A 19445-nucleotide genomic window follows, 5' to 3' on the forward strand; every position below is an offset into this window, starting at 1 on the left:
TTACGAAAAGGGAAAAAAAGAAAATCTGCAAGCAGTAGACTACACGTGTTCCTTTCTATAAAAAGTAAAGCATTTCCTAGGTCATGGATTCCATGCTTTGGACAAATAATAGATAGAAAAATCCAAGTTTTCCTTACAGAAATTGCTCCTAAGTAACTTATACTGTAGATATTTCATCTCTCACTGAAGAATAAGTAACAACATATTCTCACACTTCACAACTTGCCCAATTTGAGCTCGAACAGATTCTTCCCAGTGTTTCTAGTTTTCATTTTGAGAGGATATGAGTTTGTGTTCCAAAAGGGATTAAACTTACTGTGCAAGAAATTTGTGCCCCTTCCTTTCCACGGCAGTGCAAGAGTCACAGACATACTAACAGAAGTTAAAAAAGGAACACATATGACTAAATAGGAAAGGAAATGTTTTCCTACAAATTAAGAAGCACCAAGACAAAGTAAGTTTCAAAATCAGGCCCAGAAAGTTTATCTAGTTTAGTTGCAGGAGCAAGCAACAAATTACACAAAAGCTCAGGTGCACATGTCATCACATGCCTGTTAACCCAGATACAGACTTGCAGGATACATCTTGACCAACACTCAACTGCAAGAAATCCCTTCTATGTCTGATAACCAGAAAAAGTTCCATTGTATTTCAATAAGCTTCTTGTGTCAGCACTTTTCAAAGAGATTATGAGCAAGAATTATCAAATTCTTATTTCCTACCCAGGCTTACCAATACAGACTTTCAGACCTTTCAAATACTACTGCAATTGAAAACAAAAAAAAAAAAACAACCAAAACAAAACAAAAGCAAACAAATCACAAAGTAGAGAACTCAAAAAAAAAAAAAAAAGTGTATTTTAGGAAGCTCTATTCACTGCGGCTTAGGTACTGTCCAAACTAATGTAACAAAGCTCGTGTGTTATTTACTCTCCCTCCATTGGTAACTGGTATGCTCTCAGATTTGTATCTGGTCCAAAAGTATAGATAAACATATAGACTTTTGACACAGCTGCCTCCATCTACACACCTGAAACAAAACATTACAACACTGACCCGTTTTCCACAGTTCCTTCCAATCTGTCCTTCACCACCACTAAAGCATTGTTCCCGCATAAAGAAATTTTATGCACACAGAACTCCAAAACAGTGAAAGCAAATGCTTAATGGTGACCTGAAAAATGTATGGAGGTTTTGGGGTTAGAAGAACATTGCAATTATAGTTCACCTGTTGACCCAGATTGCAAAGAACTGGAAAGCCAGAAGTATACAGAAGCATACAAACTAACTGTGCTCCACATTTGTGGTTCTGAAAGATTGAAGGAAAATATATTGCACAAAAATACCATGAAGTTCCTGCCCCAGTAATGAAATCCAGCCCTTTCCTAGAGGTTACTCAAAGGCACGGTTATTAAACCTGGTAAAATGTGATATGCAAATTGCTAATCCTATAAAACAGAAAGCTGTGTACTCCCACAGTACTTACACAACCAACTCATGCTCAAACTGACTTCTGCTTTTTTAGGTCACTAAGGAAAGGTCACAGAATTCCCTATAGCAAAGAGTTTCTTGCAATATACCAATTAATACATCACAGACTTCAGTGTAACTTCCACACTGAAAAAATGGCTGACTCTGCTGGCAGCCTGACCTTTCTCTTACCACGGGTTATACAATTAACCTGAAAACCTGCCAGGCTTTGAGAGACTATGGAGAAGAGTCACCTTCCTTGAAAAGAAAAGCTTCCATGCTCTACATAAACTGCCAGAAACCATAAAGTTCAGATGGTACAATGATAAGCAGACTTTTCTGCAGTATTTGCATAATGAAATTTGTTTTAAAATTTGCTCCCATTGGTAGGAATTAAGACATTTTCATAAAATACCTTATTGCATTAAAATGGACAAAAGATGATCAGAGGGCTGGAGCCCCAGAGCACCTCTTCTATGAAGACAGGATGAGAGAGTTCATCTTGTTCAGCTGGGAGAAGGCTAAGGGGAGACATTAGAGCAGCCCTCCAGTACCTAAAGGGGACCTACAAGAAATCTGGAGAGGTTCTATTTACATGGGCACATAGTGACAGGACAAGGGGGCACAGGGAGGCTTAGATTAGCTTACTTAGGAAGAAGTCCTTCCCTGTGAGGCTGGCGAGGCACTGGCACAGGTTGCCCAGAGAAGCTGTGGCTGCCCCATCCCTGGCAGTGTTCAAGGCCAGGGTGGACAGGGCTGTGAGCAACCTGGCCTAACGGAAGGCGCTGGAACTAGATGATCTTTAAGGTCCCTTCCAACCCTAACCATTCTATAATATATAAAATAATTTGCTTTGAAGAATGCTGCAGAATTCTTTGACACCGCCGCAAAATGATCGTTGGGGAAAAACCTGTATTCTTGACTGCCTAAAAAAAAGGTTGGCTTAATGTTCACTATAGATGGTGCTTCTTGGGAGTTATCACCCTCTCTTTTTATGAGCAGAGGTAACACAACAAGCTGCAGACAGATTACTTTCCCCAGCTCAAATAAAGCATGGATTTACTGATGCTTAGGTAAAACTAAAAACCTAGATTTCTGGGGCCAAGAGAAGGAAGACTGAAATAATCCTGCAGAGTTGCTTCAAGACTGCATTTGTCCTTTGATACTCAAAGTACACACACTACACTTGCGTATCAAGAACACTGCACTCAGATCTTCTCTTGATATCCTCAAATCTGGAAGCCAGTGATGTAAAAACAGGTCTCCAAAAACCTGAAGAAAATCTTATTCTGGGAATTATAATTCCTTCAAAATCAATCTTGCAGTCAAAAAGCAAATCGTATAAATGATCACTAGAATTTTTCTGGCCTATAATAACTGCTAGTTGGAAAAAAACATGTTGAACATTGTATAAAGCTGGATTTGTAGTACCGCCTGCTCTCTTCAGACCAACCAGTGCAAACTTCTTGCCCAGTTTCATAATAGCTACATTACAGAATCTGGTGATACAAGATCATTCACCAAAACAAGCAAATAAGCATAGTATGATTTCTCAACTGGCAGGGCTATTTCTAGCATTCTGAGAGTTTGACAAAAAATTAATCAGCCCTTCCTCCTAACACAGTAAAAAGGTCGATACTTACTCTCATCAATATAACTACAAAAGGTGTCAATAAATGCAAACCATGGAATAAACCAATAATCACCTTCCAAAAAACACCCAGTGGTTACTACACACACAAGCAACAGAGGCCATAGCTATATATGGCCATTTTAATTTCACTCAACTTTATACAGCTACAGAAAGAAATAGTAGCTGCCTTCCCCACTCTCACCTCTTTGCTATTACTACTATGACCTTTTTTGCTGGCACAATCTACCACACAGCTGATCCCAACACAATGGGAACTAATCTCTTTTGGACAGGTTGATGAGCTCACCTGGTTTACCACAGGGCTGTGTGTTATCACAGAAGGGTGGAACCAGCCCTGTCATCAACACAACAGGATTAAAACCATGAAGACATACGTCAGTGTGGTTCAGTGACGTACTTTGTAAATCATAGGACTACATCATGTACCATGCTGAATTAGAGAGGGAATTGCTAATCTGTGAGCACTTTTGGTGCAGACGGGTCTTTCTGTGCAAGAGGACAGGTAGGCACTGGAGGGTTTCTGCAATCCAGCCATTGGTACCACAGAACTCCCATCCGAACACATGGCTTTTGAAAACAAGTTACCGCTCTTCAGTAACAGATTTGAAAATTTACAGATTAATCACCCTCAATTTACTGGTTTGGTTGGACAAAAGTGCTCCAGGTTGTACACTGCACTAGAGTTGAAGCCACTCATTAAGTTATGATGGGGTTGTACTGGATTTGTGTGGCAAGTGTTTGACATCAAGGCGGCCCTGTGGAGAGAGAAGCCCACATCTGAGCAGGTTTGCTGCAGGACTTGTGAACCCATGGGAGACCCATGCTGGAGTAGTCTGTTCTTGAAGGATCCCCACGGAAGGGACCCACACTGAAGCAGTTCATGAAGAACTGTAGCCCATGGCAAGGACTCATGTTGGAAAAGTTCATGGAGGACTCTAGATGGGAGGGACCTCATGCTGGAGCAGAGGAAGGTTGTGAGGAGTCCAGATGAGGAGGAAGGCACAGCAGAGACAACATGTATGAACTGACTGCAATCCCCATTCCCCTGTGCTGCTGGGGGGAAGGAGGCAGAGAAAATCAGGAGTGAAGCTGAGGCTGGGAAAAAGGGAGGGGTGGAGTGAAGGTGTTTTAAGACTGGCTTTATTTCTCATTATCCTACTCTGATTGGATTGGTCATAAATTATTTTTTTTCAAGTCATGTCTGCTTTGCCTTTGTTGGCTGAGTGATCTCTGTTCTCCCTGTCCTTACCTCAACCCACAAGGCTTTCATTCTACTTTCTCTCTCTATTCAGGTGAGGGAGTGTTAGAGTGGCTTCACTTCGCACCTGCCATTCAGCCAGGGTCAACGCACCACACAAGTGTGCCTAGGACACAGCATAGGAATACTGAAGTTCCCTTGTGGACCTGGTACACCATGGCTATAGCAGCAGAGCTCAGCAGAGGGTACCCACCCTGTAAAAGAAACCCCAAAGAATCTATAGAATACCTACAAAACTGGTGTTTCTCCCAGACCTGATGTATTGTCTTTGTGTATGAAAAGCCAAGAGTATTACCTCTATTCACCTCTATTCATATTTTAGATAATTGGTTTGATATTAAATACTTCATAAATCAAACAGATTTTCAGCTTATGTGCTACACCATGAAAACAAAGGCATATTTTTAGCTGGCAAGTCAATTATTTTGTACATTCCTCTTTACATAGAAGAGGGACACAAAGTATAACACACATTTTCCCTGCCTGAACTACAAACATAATATCATTTAAAACTGCAATCACTCATAAAATAATTCTATTGACAACCTTTCTTCACCAATCCCACATCCAACATACAGCTCCTTAAAGGACAAATCATTACTTACATATCCTGAAGCTGTATTTTCAAAACCAGTGTACAGAACAGAAAAATTTTACAGATGCTACAGGAAGATGTCCAAGTATTACTTTTTTTAAACAAGTTCCCATTTCCATGAATTATACGGACTGTCCTAGAAATTAAGTGTTTTTTCCCCTCAGGTTATTAATTTTTATTACATCTTGAGGTCTAAGTGTTAAAAAAAAAGCAACCCATCTTTTCTTTCTCCTAAATGAACACAACCCTTTGCCATAACAGCAGCTCACTCTGCAGGATGCTGAACACATCAATATTCTCACAAAGTCTAACAGGTACATGAATTTTCTTATTTTAAAAGTGAAAGTCATTCTCTTCAGGAATGATTAAAAAAGTAATACAGGGATTGTCAAGATTAGATTATACATCCTTTTAAAACCAATTGTTGCATGACAGTCTTAACTAGCATATCAAACACGTACATGCGCACTCAAAAAGACAAACTAAAGAAGTAAATTATTACCTAAAGTAAATCCTTATGCAGCAGCTAACAATGTTTGCATTTCTCTTTTTAGGTATTGAGATAAACTGCCACTCTGTACTAAAGCCAGGGCTAAATGAAACCTTCCCAAAGTGATATTGCTAAACATGAGATCACATTCTCCTTAATATGGAAAAGTCTGTGAGCACATACAAACACATTTTTTCACTAGTAGGTAATGGTTACTTGCTGGAGTGCGTAAGTTACATTCTTTGTCTACTCTGTTGACATAATTAGATGCATGCTAATTCTGGTGCCAAAAGTTTGAGGACAATTGACAAGAGGTGCATCAAAGCAGTTTTCCATTTAGCATCTCCCTCCACCATTTCTTCATCACCTTTTACTGCACTGAATAACCCCCCTTTCACAAGCCTTGATCTGTCAATGACCCTGGAAAACTCATTATATAGAAAAAGCATTTCTCAATGGAAGCACTTTGTGATCTGATAGCTTGAAAGAAGGAACAAGAGGAAGAAACAGAACAGAACCAGAAAAGATTAAGTGAGTTGAGGAAGGCCCCAGCATTTGTTATGTAGCATTCATGAATTTAGAACAGGTAGGCTGAATGCCAGGAGAAAGGAGGTCAGTAAGACCATGTGACTGCTTAGTAATTAGACTTGCTCAATAGCACAATTACACAAAAATCTTAATTCATGAGTGTTACATGACTGCTTAAAGAGCAAAGTTAATCGGAAAGCACCTGTGTTAAAGGCTGCTATTGCCAGATTTAACATGCATTTTTTAAAATTTAACTCTATCTGGCAACTCTGCAGACAGACAATATTACTTCTAGCAAGAAAGCAAACCTCCTGATATCTCATATCCTTGAACCATTTTTCCTCATATCCATTGTGCTAGTCATACTTTGAACTCTGACAGACAAGAGTTTTGCCCAGGGCACTGGGACCATAAACTCACCAGAACATATACTCCTGCTGTCAGTCAACTTAAACTAAGAAAGGACCACTGTAAACTCACACCAGATTACATTTGACTCATGTTCCAAATGCTGAAAGGCTTCAGCTCCTAATCTCAAATAAAATATTTCTGACTAATTCAACACCCCACTCCACAGGCATGTAAGCAAGGATCTTGCTTATGGTCATCAAGTGACCAAGGAGACAAAATGCTTGATCATTAATTACAAGCGCCAACTGAGACTTGGCAAACCAAAACACTGCACTCTCCAAGTCTGGTGTACGCATACTGTGAATGTATGTTCCCACTGGTTCAAAGCAGCTCATTAAAACCACTGGAACCTAAAATGGATTCGTTCCAAACTAGTAACTGTTCATTTAAACAAAATTTATTGAGGTCATTCTAATAAACACACAGCTTTAGCAGACAGTTATTCTATAAAGTCATCATACTTTCAAACTTGAAAAAAGACTGAAGATCTCACAAAACGGAGCTATGCAGGCAGAAAGATTTCCTGCTTAAACCCATGCTCAGAATGTACCTTGAGGTTAGTCCCAGGAAATTGAAGTGCTTTGGACAGGGCCTACAGGAAAGCTGGAGGGGGACTTCTTATAAGAGCAAATAGTGATATGACAATGGGGAATGGCTTTAAACAGAAAGAGGGGAGATTTAGATATTATGAAGAAATTTTTTCCTGTGAGGGTGCTGAGACACTAGCACAGATTGCCCAAAAAAGCTGTGGCTGCCCCATCCCTGGCAGTGTTCAAGGCCAGGTTGGATAGGGTTTTGAGCAACCTGGTCTTGTGCAAGGTGTCCCTTCCCGTGGCAGAGGGGGTGGATCTAAATGATCTTTAAGGTCCTTTCCAACCCAAACCACTCTATGATTGTATATACCACACAGAAATGTACTCAATGACTGTATTTGCTAAGGATCCTATTATATAGTCATTGAAGAACAAGAGCAGTAGAACTGAAGACATGAACCTCCCTTTGCTAGAATCAAAGTTCATATTTGTCTATCATTCACCAGCTCAGAGAATATAACAAAAAAAGGCTTAGCATTTCAATTGCAAAACACACTAGAAGCCTATGAAGTATTCTTAAGACATGTGATTTCCCTAACACTTAGACTTGTGTCAATTGCCCACATTCTTTTAAGACTTAAGTTGTTGTTCATGCTTCACCCATAAAACTGAAATCTGAGTTTTCTTTATAAAATCAGATTTTGTTATTCAAAAAAAAAAACCCTTATGCCCCTTCAAAATAAATGAAAGAATTTTAAAAGCTTCTATAAATGTACCATTATAAGCCTCAAATAAGGTGTCTAGCAATTACATTTAAGTGGTTTGAATATTATTTTTGTCAGTGAAAAATGGAATGGCCACCAAGTTAAAGTTCACTGAAAGCATTTTTAAGGTATTTCTATCTTCTGAAAACCAGAAACTGAAGCATAAGGAAAACAAACTGACTAACCTCCAAAGGTAGGTTACCTGGCTGATAAAGTATTTAATGACCTGGGATACAAATTATTGAATCTGAAAGAAACAATCCTTAAAGAGAAGCAAACTGAACTGAAACCCAAAGTATCCCAACTTTGTCATTCTTCTATGACACGGTGTTAAGCCAATTTTCATTGTGCTTGATCCATAATTAGGCAACTCTTCTCAGCATTACAGTCTGGGCAGACTAAGATCATGAGCATTTCAAGTTCCTTACACTGGATGGATAGATAGATGATACAAGAACTCTACTGGATTATCCTTTTAAAAGAGTAGAACTTTCAGATTCCTAGTGATATCTTATGTCACAAGACAAGCACATAAAAGACAAGTCCCATTAACCTCTAGCACACATTCATCATGGAAGTGTCAAGTCACAACTCCACAGTAAAGTTCATTCTTGTACTAGGCAAGACGACATCGGGCTCGAAGGGGTAAGGAATAGAGATGTGCATGCTTCAGAAAGGGACACTACATACCCTTCCCTGTAGGAAAGCTACGCTGAGAAATTCCTGCCCAACTAACCTAGCAGCTTCCCAGTTTTTCCAGAAATGGAATCACCCTGGAATAGAAGGGAGCTTCTGCCTGCCTTGAGGTCCTGAGATGAAGAAAGGAAGCCACCCCTCTGCTGCTCCCCCGGAGCTCTCACCCCGCAGCAGCCCTGCTCTCAGCTCCAGCGCGGGCGGCTCCAGGGGTGCGCTCGGACACCGACTCGCCGCCCTGGGGAGCGGGAACAATACCCCCCTCCCCAGGAAACCACGGCTTCCCAGCTTCTTCCCCTTTCTCCCCCGAGCCGGCGCAGGGGCTGGGTGTGCAGCACGGCTCCGGAGCGGCAGGGAGAGCTGGCAAGCGGGCGAGGGAAGCCGGCGCTGGCGGCGGCCCAGCCGGTTGGCGGGGCGGATGGTGAGGAGGCGGCGTGACCGCACACGTAACGCGAGGATCGAACCCCCCCGTTCCCGGCGCCCCACACTCACCGCCACCTGTTGATGCCCACGTTGGAGGAGCCGGCGAACCAGGGGTCCAGGATGTAGACACAGCGGACCGTATCGGCGCCCTGGATGCACTCCCGCAGCGCCGGGTTGTCGTGGAGCCGCAGCCCCTTGCGGAACCAGTGCACGGCGTTCACCCCCATGCCGCCGCCGGACCGGGCCGGGGCTGGGGCCGCGGGCGCTCAGCGGGAACCACCGCCACCGCCCGCGGGGCCGCTCATGGCGCGGCGCCGCCGCTCGGCGCCTGGGCGAGCAACGGCGGGTGACCCTTGGGCCCTCACCTCAGGCAGCTCTAAGACCCAGCGGAGACAGCAGGGGCGGCCGCCCAGCGGGGACGCATCACCCCCGCGGAGCCCCCGCGCCGGGGAGAGCGGAGACGGAGAGCGGGATCCGGCGACGGCTCCGGGCCTCCCCCTCCACCCCTGCCCGCGGGAAGCGGCCGTAAGTGCGGCCGCACACGCTCGCACCAGCCGGCAACCACCGCCTCGCCGCTCGCCCTGTGACTCTGCGCCGGGAGCCGGGGCTCCGCCGCGCGCCCCGCCCCGCGCCGCCGATTGGCCAGGCTCACCCCCACGTGACCACCGGCCCTCACGTTTCTGAAGTGTGTTTACTACCGGCGTTGGGAGGGAAGGGGTAGGAAGCGCGGGCACGGGGAAGGCGAGGGGCCCGGCCGGACCCGCTTCCGCGGCGAGGTGGAGGGCGGCTGGGGCAGGCTGCGGTGCCGGCAAGAATCCCACCCGCCGGGTACGCGGCGCTGGGGGCGGAGACGTAGCCCCCTCCCTTCCCTTCCCCTCCTCTGGCCCCTGTCGGAGGGGCCCGGATGAGCACGGGGCTTCGAGGAGGCTCCCCGAGGCGCTACGTTCTGGCAGGGGGCGCACGCGCAGATCCTTCCGGCGCGCGACCGCTGACCTGTTATGTATAGCTCCCTGCGCGCTCCCGTGGTGTGCGCGGGGGTTGCACATGCGCAGTGGCAGCACGGATCCCCTAAGCGCCCGGCGGGTGGGTGGTGAAACAGCCGCGTGGCTGATGCAGTCGCTCCCCATCCCTGCTCTCGGGGCGCTTATGTAAGCCCAGAGGCTCGTCTTGGTCAGGCGGGGCTGTCTCCCTCTGCCCTCGCCGCTCCCGCCCTTTCAGTATTAGTTTAAGATGCCCGTTGGTGGTTACGAAACGGGTTGTGGGTTTGCCGCTGTAGTTCTGAAGTACCGGCAAGAGCTGAGAAAGAACAGCCAAGCAGGGGAGGGCAGCTCGGCCATGCAGTGCTGCGGGAGGCAAAGATGCTTTACAGCGAGTTCTGAGCAGGAGAATTAATTTAAATGGTCACCCTAGCACTGTTACTAGAGTAATTATTAGTAAATGGTGTACATTCAACATCTCTTTAATTGCAGAGCCCAAACACAAAACAGTAGATTTATCTATGCCTTCTCCCATGTTAGCTGAAGGGGGTGTCGCACTGACAAGACTCAGTAGCGCAATTTCGAGTCCTAACAGGGCAGCTCTAGATGCAGATCTGAAAGTAAACCTCTGCCTGCGGGTTACAGTGCAAATTACAACCTCCAGAATGTTCACAGATGGGCTGCAACAGTGAGAGGAGTCTCATTAGAAATAACATCTCTCAAGTAAAAGGCAGAGGACAAATCAGTAGGACTGACCTTTGTCTCATCTGGAAGCCTGGTAGACTTCCATAATTCCAGAATAGGAAAGTACTTTAAGAACTGCAATTACCCTTTCTATTATATTATTTGTTTCTGCTGGGATACACATAAAGTAAAAGTGAACAAAAAGAGAAATCCGGTATTTCCCTTTACACTTTTCTTTCCTCACTCTGAATGACTTACAAAAAGTCACCCATGATCAACGCAGCAAAGGTCCCAGCCATGATCAGAATCCCTTTCTACTTGGTTTCATACAAAATTTCTTTCTAAAAAGTGTGAAGGCAAATTGTTCTTAAGCCCCAGCAGGAACAATAACATAAATACCTATGAGCTTTTCAGTTCCTACTTTGTCATACGTGGAACATCATACTCCACAGGCCCAAGAAGAATATACAGGATCCTTTCACACACCCTTGCTGTAACTCAAACCTGGAGTATTTGGGTCATTGTGAAGTCAAGCATAATTGTCTCAGTTAATGCTAAGTACATTCTTCCTTGCCTGTTTTGGTTTTAGTCTTAAGAAATGCTGAATATTTGATGAATCATTTTCAAGGAAATAAAACAGAAATCAAATATTGGTAGTTAGTGACCACTTTCCATCAAATTCCTATTAATTCTATAATTTCTCAGCACACTGAAGAAGACAGATTCCTCATTTTCAAGGAAAGTCACCTCACAATACAGTTTCTATTTCAAACTTTAAAACTACTTTTTTGTGCTCCTTATGTTCTCTACGAGCTCCTGATGAGGCTGCAACACTGAAGATGGCCCTGAATAAAGTCCAGCATCAACCAATCTGCCTTCTTGGGAATACTGAGATGAAAGCAACCCTCCCTCACAAGACCTGACAGTTCTATCATAAGACTGCAATCAGGAAAACCACCTGGCTACAAGCTGTTTGTCGCTACAGATTAAATAACAAGTGTAGTATGTCATTAGCTTGTCATTATGTCAAAGCATTTTTCAGCTCTAGCCATACCTTCCATGCTAGATGGTTCTTGATTTAGAACTGGAAGGAAGGCAGAGAATATATTAATTAAAATGTTCGATCTCGAGGGAAGAGTCTCTCCAAGTTATTAAAAAAATAGAATCACGGTTAATCAAGGAACTCCTGCAAGTAAACCTCACCACTGTGTGGATCACTTTTTAAAACAACTTAATTGCTAATTTAGTGCACACCATGATTGCAAAAATCATGAGAGTGGGGAGGAGTTACAAGAGAAAAAAGCTAACGTGAAGCCAGTGAAATGACAAAAACATAAGGACGTATGAGTGCAATACATTGGGTATTATAAACCAGAGGTGCTTTTTAGATACATGTTTTTAACATCACTGTATGTATGTCATTTATATTCACACACACTGTTGACTGTTCTTGAAGCAACAGTTATACCTGCGACAGAGAACACTAGGATCATAGAGCACAGTTTATTTCACTAGCAGTTCTCTTCTTTATTAGATCATTTTCATAGATCTAACTGAGACTATTGGAAATGTAGCTGGCAAAGAAGTGTTCCCAGAGATAACAGTACTGACTTTCGCTCTCTGAAGAGTGTGCCTGTGCAGACCCAGACTTAGTTTAAAAAATCTTAATACACCTAGAAAAATCTAGGCTAGAAATTATTCACATCTCTCTGCTGACTGGTTATGCTGAGATTAGAAGAGAAATAAAAGTAGATACAGCTGAAAAAAAAGGGGTGGAGGAAGATGACTCTCACCAGCACAACTCATATAACATCCGAAACACCTCCAGCAAAACACTATAAATCCAATGACTACGTATGTAAATTTTACTTTTATTCTGTACTAAGTGGAGTTACCACATCAAAGAAGAGATACTGATGTAAGACAAGCCTCCCATCGTCACACCAGTGTTGCCTCTCATCCCAATTTGATCCTGAAAGGATTTTTCTGGGTACTGCTTCCAAGAAGAGTAGAAGCCATCTTGCAGAAGTTGACACATTTGGTATCAGGAGCGGCAGGGTTTTGGTTCCTGGGTGGTCTGTGCAGCAGCTGTCGTGCTGGATGGGGCAGAAGGCCTCACCAGCACCGTTATTTCAGCTGTCGTTCTGGAAAAACACAAGAAATGGACCATTTCTGCTACCTAATCAACAGGATCATTTGCTTCCCAAGAGATCACAGGCACTCAAGTTGCCTGATTTTAAAAAGTTAATTTATGTGCTGGGATGATACTTCAGAATTCTTGATTTGAAAATTATTTTGATGCTTTTTTATTCTCTTTTAAATTTAATGCACTAATTCTCTCTTGAAAGCTGTTTAAATCCAACAACATTTAGCTATTTCTTACCCTAACCTTCCAGTATTTAAAACAGGCCTAAAAAAATCTGGAGAGGGACTTTTTACAAGGGCAAATAACAACAGGATAAGGTGGAATGGTTTTAAAGTGAAAGAGGGTAGACATTAGTCATTAGGAAGAAGTTCTTCCCCGTGAGGGTGCTGAGACACTGGCACAGGTTGCCCAGAGCAACTGTGGCTGCTCCATCCCTGGCAGTGTTCAAGGCCAGACTGGACGGGGCTTGGAGCAACCTGGTCTGGTGGAAGGTGTCCCTGCCCACGGCAGGGGGTTGGAACTGGGTGAGCTTTAAGGTACCTTCCAACCCAACCCATTCTGTGACTCTAACAAAGTCTGTTTAAACAAGCAGAAGAACCTCAGGTGACTTTTGCACCACGAAAAGCCCGTTCAAGCCCGTTCACCACACTTGATGAAGTGTCCTGCACCAAAGCAGGACCTGCAGCACACCCGACTGGCATCCGCAGGACAGCAAACGCCTTGTTTATGTCAAACTCAGACCTAACAACTGCACTTCACTGCCACACGCCCCTCGCCGTCGCCACATAGTACATCCCTCTGTCGCGTTCTCCCTTCCCCCCCGCCCGGGCGGCACCAATGGTAGGGCCCGGCGCAGCGCGGGGAGCAGGTCAGGCATGGCATGGCGCGGCGCGGCGCGCGGGGCCGGTCCTAGCCGGTTCTGACCTGTTCCCACCGGCCGGGGGCGCGGGGCGGCGGGTGTCGCAGTGGTGGCCCGTGAGGGGAGCCTTGGCGCGGCTCTGCAGCTGACGTGCTGCTCGGCCTCCTGTGCTTTGACGACAGTGTCACAGCAGTGACGGCCGGAAGAGAAGCGATGCGAGATGCGGAAGGAGGGGTTGTGTGTGATTTAAACGGTGCGAGGTTGGGAAGGGGGGCCTTGCGCGACAGTCCTTGTCGTAGGTCGTGGGTGACGCTGCAGGCAGTGAGCTAGCAGTGACGGCAGAAACCAGCTGTGGCGGCGAGGAACTAGGCTGCTGTGAGAAGGAACCCTCCGCTCCAGGGCTGGCTGCAGGACAATGGCCGCCTCCTGCTCCTCTGCCCCGAAGCGGGGTCCAGAGGGAAGAGAGGGGCTGTGCAGGCAGGGGTCGTCCACATCGGCCCAGCCTCAACCATGCCGTGAGGGAGCACTTTCGTTTTCCCTGTAGAACAGGCAACCCATGGAGGCTTTCAGGACCTGACTGGCCAAAGCAGCCTGGTATTACCTTATAGCAGACCCTGCTGTGAGGTCTTGATGTCACTTTCAGTTTTGATTATCAAAGGTTCCTCTTTTTTTTTTCTGGAAAGCGTTGTTGGTCTAGCATACTTTTGTAATCCTTCTTTACCTCATTTCCACTACTGTTACAAAGCAGGGGTTCATTTTTTTGGCTGTAAGTGCTGAAGTGCAAATGCTTACTCTGCTATGCGTTAATCTACAAAAGTGCTGTTACTGCTTCACACTTCTTCACAAGCTATTCAAATCCTAGTTATGCTGCTCTCTTCTAGGTAGATGCCTATTTTTGCTGGTAAGTCAAAGTTCAATCTAGGCACTTAGCAGTTTCATTTAATTCTGTACAGTCCACTAAGATCTAGCAAGAGCCTGCTGTAATGAGAATGGTGGTGACCAGCATACAGCAGTAGTCACATTGGTGTTCTCTTTAGTGAAAGGTTTGTGAAAAATACAACACAAGCAAGAGGTTGTTTTGATGATTTTCAGAAAGTGAGATTTGAGTCTTTAATTCAAAATCTCTGAATGAAATGAAGGATGAATAACCAGTTGACCCTAGTATCCATTTCCTATAGAAGATACACATAGAAGCATCAGTAAATAGTGAAACTTACAATGCCCCATAGCTCTGTAGATCCAGGTCTCTGCAAGTGTGCTAGGAAGCAGGATCACAGGTAACTTCCAGTGAAGGCAGACAGTATTTTGCTTCCTTACTGCTGTTAGGACATGTGGTGATAAGAGGGTGCTGCTGGCAGCAAGAGAAAACTTCTGTCTAAGCTGGCTTTTTTCCTTAGTCACTCAATTGTTTTACAATCCCCACAGCAATATAAGTATGTAAAAAGTTATGTTGGGGTCCTGCATATTAGGGCAGTAGTTCAGCTTGTGCTTTAAGAGAACTCTCAACTTCTGGAATAGGTTACATACCCTGCAAATGGCATCTCTGGACTCTGAAATACATCACAACACATCTCTTAATCATCTTCTCAGTTTCTATAGAAACTGAGGCATTAAAATCCATTCATCTCATTTTGCATGTTACATTTTGCTCTGTGCTTTACAAGGACTCCTGAGTACCCCAGTCAAATGCGGCTTAGCAAATACCTTTCCTTTCATAGTATTCGGTGTTTGTGCATGGGTGATCTTCACTAACAGCACTAAAAATTGACTATGATGTCAGTTGAACATAACAATTGTTTCCATGTAAGATCTTGGAAGAGCACAATTTACTACATCAGGATTTTTTTAAAAAGTTCTCTAATAGATAAAATGACTGTATTTTAAGGACTGCATTACTCAGAAGACAGTTTTGTTTAACAGTAGGATTACACACTGAAGCAAAAGTCATGGTTAGTTATTTTTCTGGTTTGTACTTTGGAAGTGCCATCTGCCATCCCAAACCATTTTAACAATACTCTATTACAGCTGAGCTGAAGCTTTAGTGGAGAAAGCCCTGATCCTCGAGAGACTTACTCTGCTTGGAGCCACAAAATTCAATAGAATGCCTCAGAATACTTGGACACAGGCACTTGTGTCACTGTGGTTGCAGGAGAGGCTTTAGTTTGCAGTCCCCATGAAAATAGTTGCTTTTTCAGGACATGGAAAGGTCAGCACATGAAAAGGCTGTGACTGACCCACACTTAGAATGCTCTCAGTGTTATTGCAAAAAATTGCCTGTTCTGTGGTGGAGCTTTGCTGGGCAGCACTCCTCAATCACAGATTTTATGCAGATAAAATCATTAGCCTTGGGCTCATGACACAAGCAGTTGCGTTAGGCAATTAGATTTTGCCTCAGAGGCTTGAAATAACCCTAAGAACCAAGTTACAGATAAGCCACTTCTGTTAATAACGTAAGTTTGCATATAGGAGATTATTGTTCTTAGTTTGTGATGCAATAACATAACAAGAGCCCAGCTTTTAGAAGCCAAGAAACATCAACTTAAAAACAAAGGTAAGTTCTCTCTCGAGGTGAAGTGTTTTACCCCTGTAAAATATTTAACCTTACCTGGCAACTGGACAGAGGCTTTATCACTTAAGTCCTATAAACAAGCCATGTATTTTCTTAAAGTTGTGCTATAAAGAAGATCCTAGGGGTCTCGTGTAGCTGTTCCTGCAACAGGCTTCTTGGTCTGTTATGTAGATTTGACTGCATGATCATAACAGTCTGCTAAAATAAAACCCCAGCTTAATGGTCACATAGGTACTTCTTGAAGCATGCTACACTTTGGGAGAGGTGAAAGTAACCCTATAAATATAAGTCAAATACACAAATTGTCATTTCCCCCCCATTTTCAGTTTCAGCAGTCTTAAGCATGTTACCAGCAGCAGTGGAAGCATTTCACAGACCAGCAGTTCTGTCTTTCACACTTTGTGCTTCCAAAAGGTGGTTATGAAAACACCATGTAGGATATTAAAGATACAGTTGATTGACTGTTGCTCCTTTGGCCACTGCAGAGCAGGTGGTGATACCTGGCAGTTTGAGCAAAGGTAGGGTATGGGGTTACCCACACCTACCTTGTGATTGCTGTGCGGACCCCAGCACAGCTATGCACCTACTCTCTGAGCACTCTCATCCTGATGGGGCTGGCTGGGCATGACAGAAGTACCTGGAGGCAGAAATAAGGTTTCAGTGCAAAGCACAGCTGGAGCAAAGTAGGTACTGGAAAAGACAGGCAAAGGCCTGAAGATGTCACAGCATACTTAATTCCTCCCCCAGAATACCCGTGTGCTTCTACAGAACCCAGTTCTGGTGCTGGCTTAGCAAGTGAAAAACACATCCATAAAGGTTTCAGTGATTTTCTTTTTTCCCTTAATTATAACAAGAATGATTTCAAAATGCAGTTAGGACATGAACTGCTGCTGAAGGAGCACTGGGGGATCTCTGACACACGAAGGAACAAGTCATGCTCTGAACAATTCCTGAGAAGTTAAGCAAATACATTCAGAAAGGCTAAGATATTTAAACTACCTTTTTTTCTTGTTTTAAATTCATTTAGTAGAATTACTGTCAGGTTAAATTGCATGAAACATGTTTCTAGTGTAGTATAAGCAAGCTGTAACGCAATAACAATGTTAGCTGCAGGAAACAGCTGACAGTTCGGTTCTTCTATGACTGCAAGCTTTTATACAGGCAGAGCGCTGCCCCCACATGAGGTCTGTTACATCCGCACATCACTATGCCAGTGAGGCATCCCTCAGAACATTAACCTTTCAGAAATGATTTTTTACCCCCCTGCTATTGCGTGAAAGCTGAGTTTTGTGCTAATAACAAAACCCACTGCTGAGAGTCATTTCTTATGTCAGCTCAGTCTTAAGTGTCAGTATCTCTGTTAACTTGTGCCTTAATCATGTTTTCTTACAGTTCTCTCTCCATTAGGCTCAACTTCATGATGCTGAGGGGAATCACTCACAGTGCAAAAGGTACATTTACTTTTTTGTTGGCAAGACCGCAGCACCATGACCTGGGATTGAATTTTTCATCAGTATGGACTGAAGCAGCCAACAGATGCTTCCTAATCCGCTCCACTTACACAACGGACTCGAAATCCAGAGAGGAGAATAAAAAAACCATTGAGAGTCTCTACAGATTGTCTGTTGATGTTAAGAAAATACGCAGACTGAAGGAATGGGTTCTTCTCCAGGATGTGTCCTACGTTCAAGAAATCGCTGGTATTTTACAGGAAATGGGAGCGGATGAGGCTGCTGTAGCCAACATTTTAGAACGCTGCCCAGAGGCAGTTCTCCATACCCCTGCAGAGATAAACTCTCAAAGAGCTCTGTGGCAATTAGTATGCCAGAATGAAAAACAGTTGATTAAATTAATAGAGCAGTTTCCAGAGTCTTTTTTTACTACTGAGTATCATGAGAACCAGAAGGCAAATATACTGTTTTTTCAAGAGTTGGGACTTAAGAATAACATAATCACCAGGTTCTTGACAAGCGCACCCAATATTTTCTATAACCCCCTTGAGAAAAACAAAGACATTATAGAGACATTACAAAGAAATTATTTAAGTTTAGGAGGTTCTGATGCAAATATGAAGATCTGGATACTGAAGCTGTTGAGCCAGAATCCATTTATTTTATTAAACACCTCCACTGCAATCCGGGAGAACTTGGAATTTCTCCAGAAGAATGATTTCACTGACCATGAAGTTCTGCAGCTGCTGTCCAAACTTAAAGGTTTCATTTTTCAACTCACTGCTTCTACTATGAAGGAGAGTATGCATTTTTCCAAAAGAGTCTTTAAGTGCAGCGATCAAGAATTAAAAGAGCTTGTGCTGAAGTGCCCAGCCCTTCTCTACTATTCTGTTCCAGTTTTGGAAGAAAGACTTGAAGGACTTCTGAGGGAAGGAATTTCTGTAGCACAGATTAAAGAGACACCAATGGTGCTGGAGCTGACAACACAAATTGTCCAGCACCGAATTAAAAAACTCTCTGCTTTGGGGTATGATATCAAGACTGGAACTCTAGAAAGCTTGAATGGTACTAAGAAAGATTTTGAAGTCAATTACGGTAAGATACAATCGAAGAAGGAGAGACCGATTTTTAATCCTGTTGCTCCTATACACATTGAAGATTAATTTGAATACTGTACTTTGAATTATGAAAAGGAAAATTGTCAAAGAGAAAAAGATGATGGTTGAGAAGAGCTGAAACAAAAGTAATCTTAACCAGACTGTAGTCCTACACTGTACTTTGTCCTGGAGCAGGTCTTGGGCACATCTTCATTGTACAGTCATAGCTTTCTAATGCTTTCAAATAATATCACAGAACCTGGTTATGATAATGGTTGCCTTTTTTTTAACACAGGGAATACCTCACATGTTTGGGGCTTTTTTTGTTCTGTTACATTCCCTTATCTAACAGGGCATTAACTGGTTTGGATTTAAACTCTGTTACTGAACAGTCCAGCCTGTGGCAGTGATTAGCACAATCTTTATCTATCTGAGAAAGAGAAATGGAGGATTATTTTTCCAGCAGTGTTCATCAACCCAGTGGCTCACTGATGTTTGGAAACTCTCTTGGAGTTCCATCATGTCTTGCTGCAGTAAAGAAACTACAAGACAACCTCCTTTACATTTCTGAAACTTCAAAATTTACTCCTTTTTCAAAAGGTTTGGGGCAGGAACAAATACATTTATTGCTATTATCTAGTTCTTAATTTCTCCTTTTCTAGCAAGGCTCAGGGAGAGAAAAGGTTAGCGAGGGATCCAAGTGAGTCTGAGATGATTGTAGGGAGAGGAAAAAGTAATGCTTTTCATCAGGTGTAACAAAATTCTAGTCTGTAAACCACTGATGATTAAAAATGACTACCAGATTTGCAAACAGCTGCCATAGTTTCTAAATATATGGGTGGCA

The 19445-nt window shown here is 43.5% G+C and overlaps 2 protein-coding genes across 5 annotated transcripts in view; one reads left to right on the top strand and one right to left on the bottom strand.

The window, feature by feature from the left end:
• CRY1 (cryptochrome circadian regulator 1) overlaps positions 1 to 9885 on the bottom strand; it is a 39429-nt gene extending 29544 nt beyond the window's left edge. The window contains exon 1 of one of the 3 annotated variants that reach the window (XM_034062749.1): positions 9812 to 9885. In XM_034062749.1, coding sequence (XP_033918640.1) covers positions 9812 to 9864 — 53 coding nt within the window. In that variant the 5' untranslated portion in view covers positions 9865 to 9885. Of the gene's footprint in view, positions 1 to 8887; positions 9050 to 9811 lie in introns of those variants that run through there. The other 2 variants (XM_005150419.1, XM_031049912.1) reach the window with 2 other exon arrangements.
• A 3587-nt stretch (positions 9886 to 13472) lies between these two features.
• Positions 13473 to 19233, top strand: MTERF2 (mitochondrial transcription termination factor 2). Of its 2 annotated transcripts, none has more exons than XM_031050143.2 (2): positions 13473 to 13493; positions 17446 to 19233. In XM_031050143.2, the coding sequence occupies exon 2, from the start codon at positions 17471 to 17473 to the stop codon at positions 18665 to 18667; it is 1197 nt and encodes a 398-aa protein (XP_030906003.1). In that variant the 5' UTR covers positions 13473 to 13493; positions 17446 to 17470; the 3' UTR covers positions 18668 to 19233. The 2 variants fall into 2 exon arrangements, with proteins under 2 accessions (XP_030906003.1, XP_005150477.1); XM_005150420.4 differs by lacking the exon at positions 13473 to 13493 and adding an exon at positions 13518 to 16035.
• The last annotated feature ends 212 nt before the right edge of the window (positions 19234 to 19445 follow it).

Source organism: Melopsittacus undulatus, chromosome 5, assembly GCF_012275295.1.
Source record: "Melopsittacus undulatus isolate bMelUnd1 chromosome 5, bMelUnd1.mat.Z, whole genome shotgun sequence".
Lineage (NCBI taxonomy): Eukaryota > Metazoa > Chordata > Aves > Psittaciformes > Psittaculidae > Melopsittacus > Melopsittacus undulatus.

What these genes read in the sequence shown, in the direction of transcription:
- MTERF2 (XM_031050143.2), top strand. Translation starts at nt 17,471, where the DNA reads ATGATGCTGAGGGGAATCACTCACAGTGCAAAAGGTACATTTACTTTT.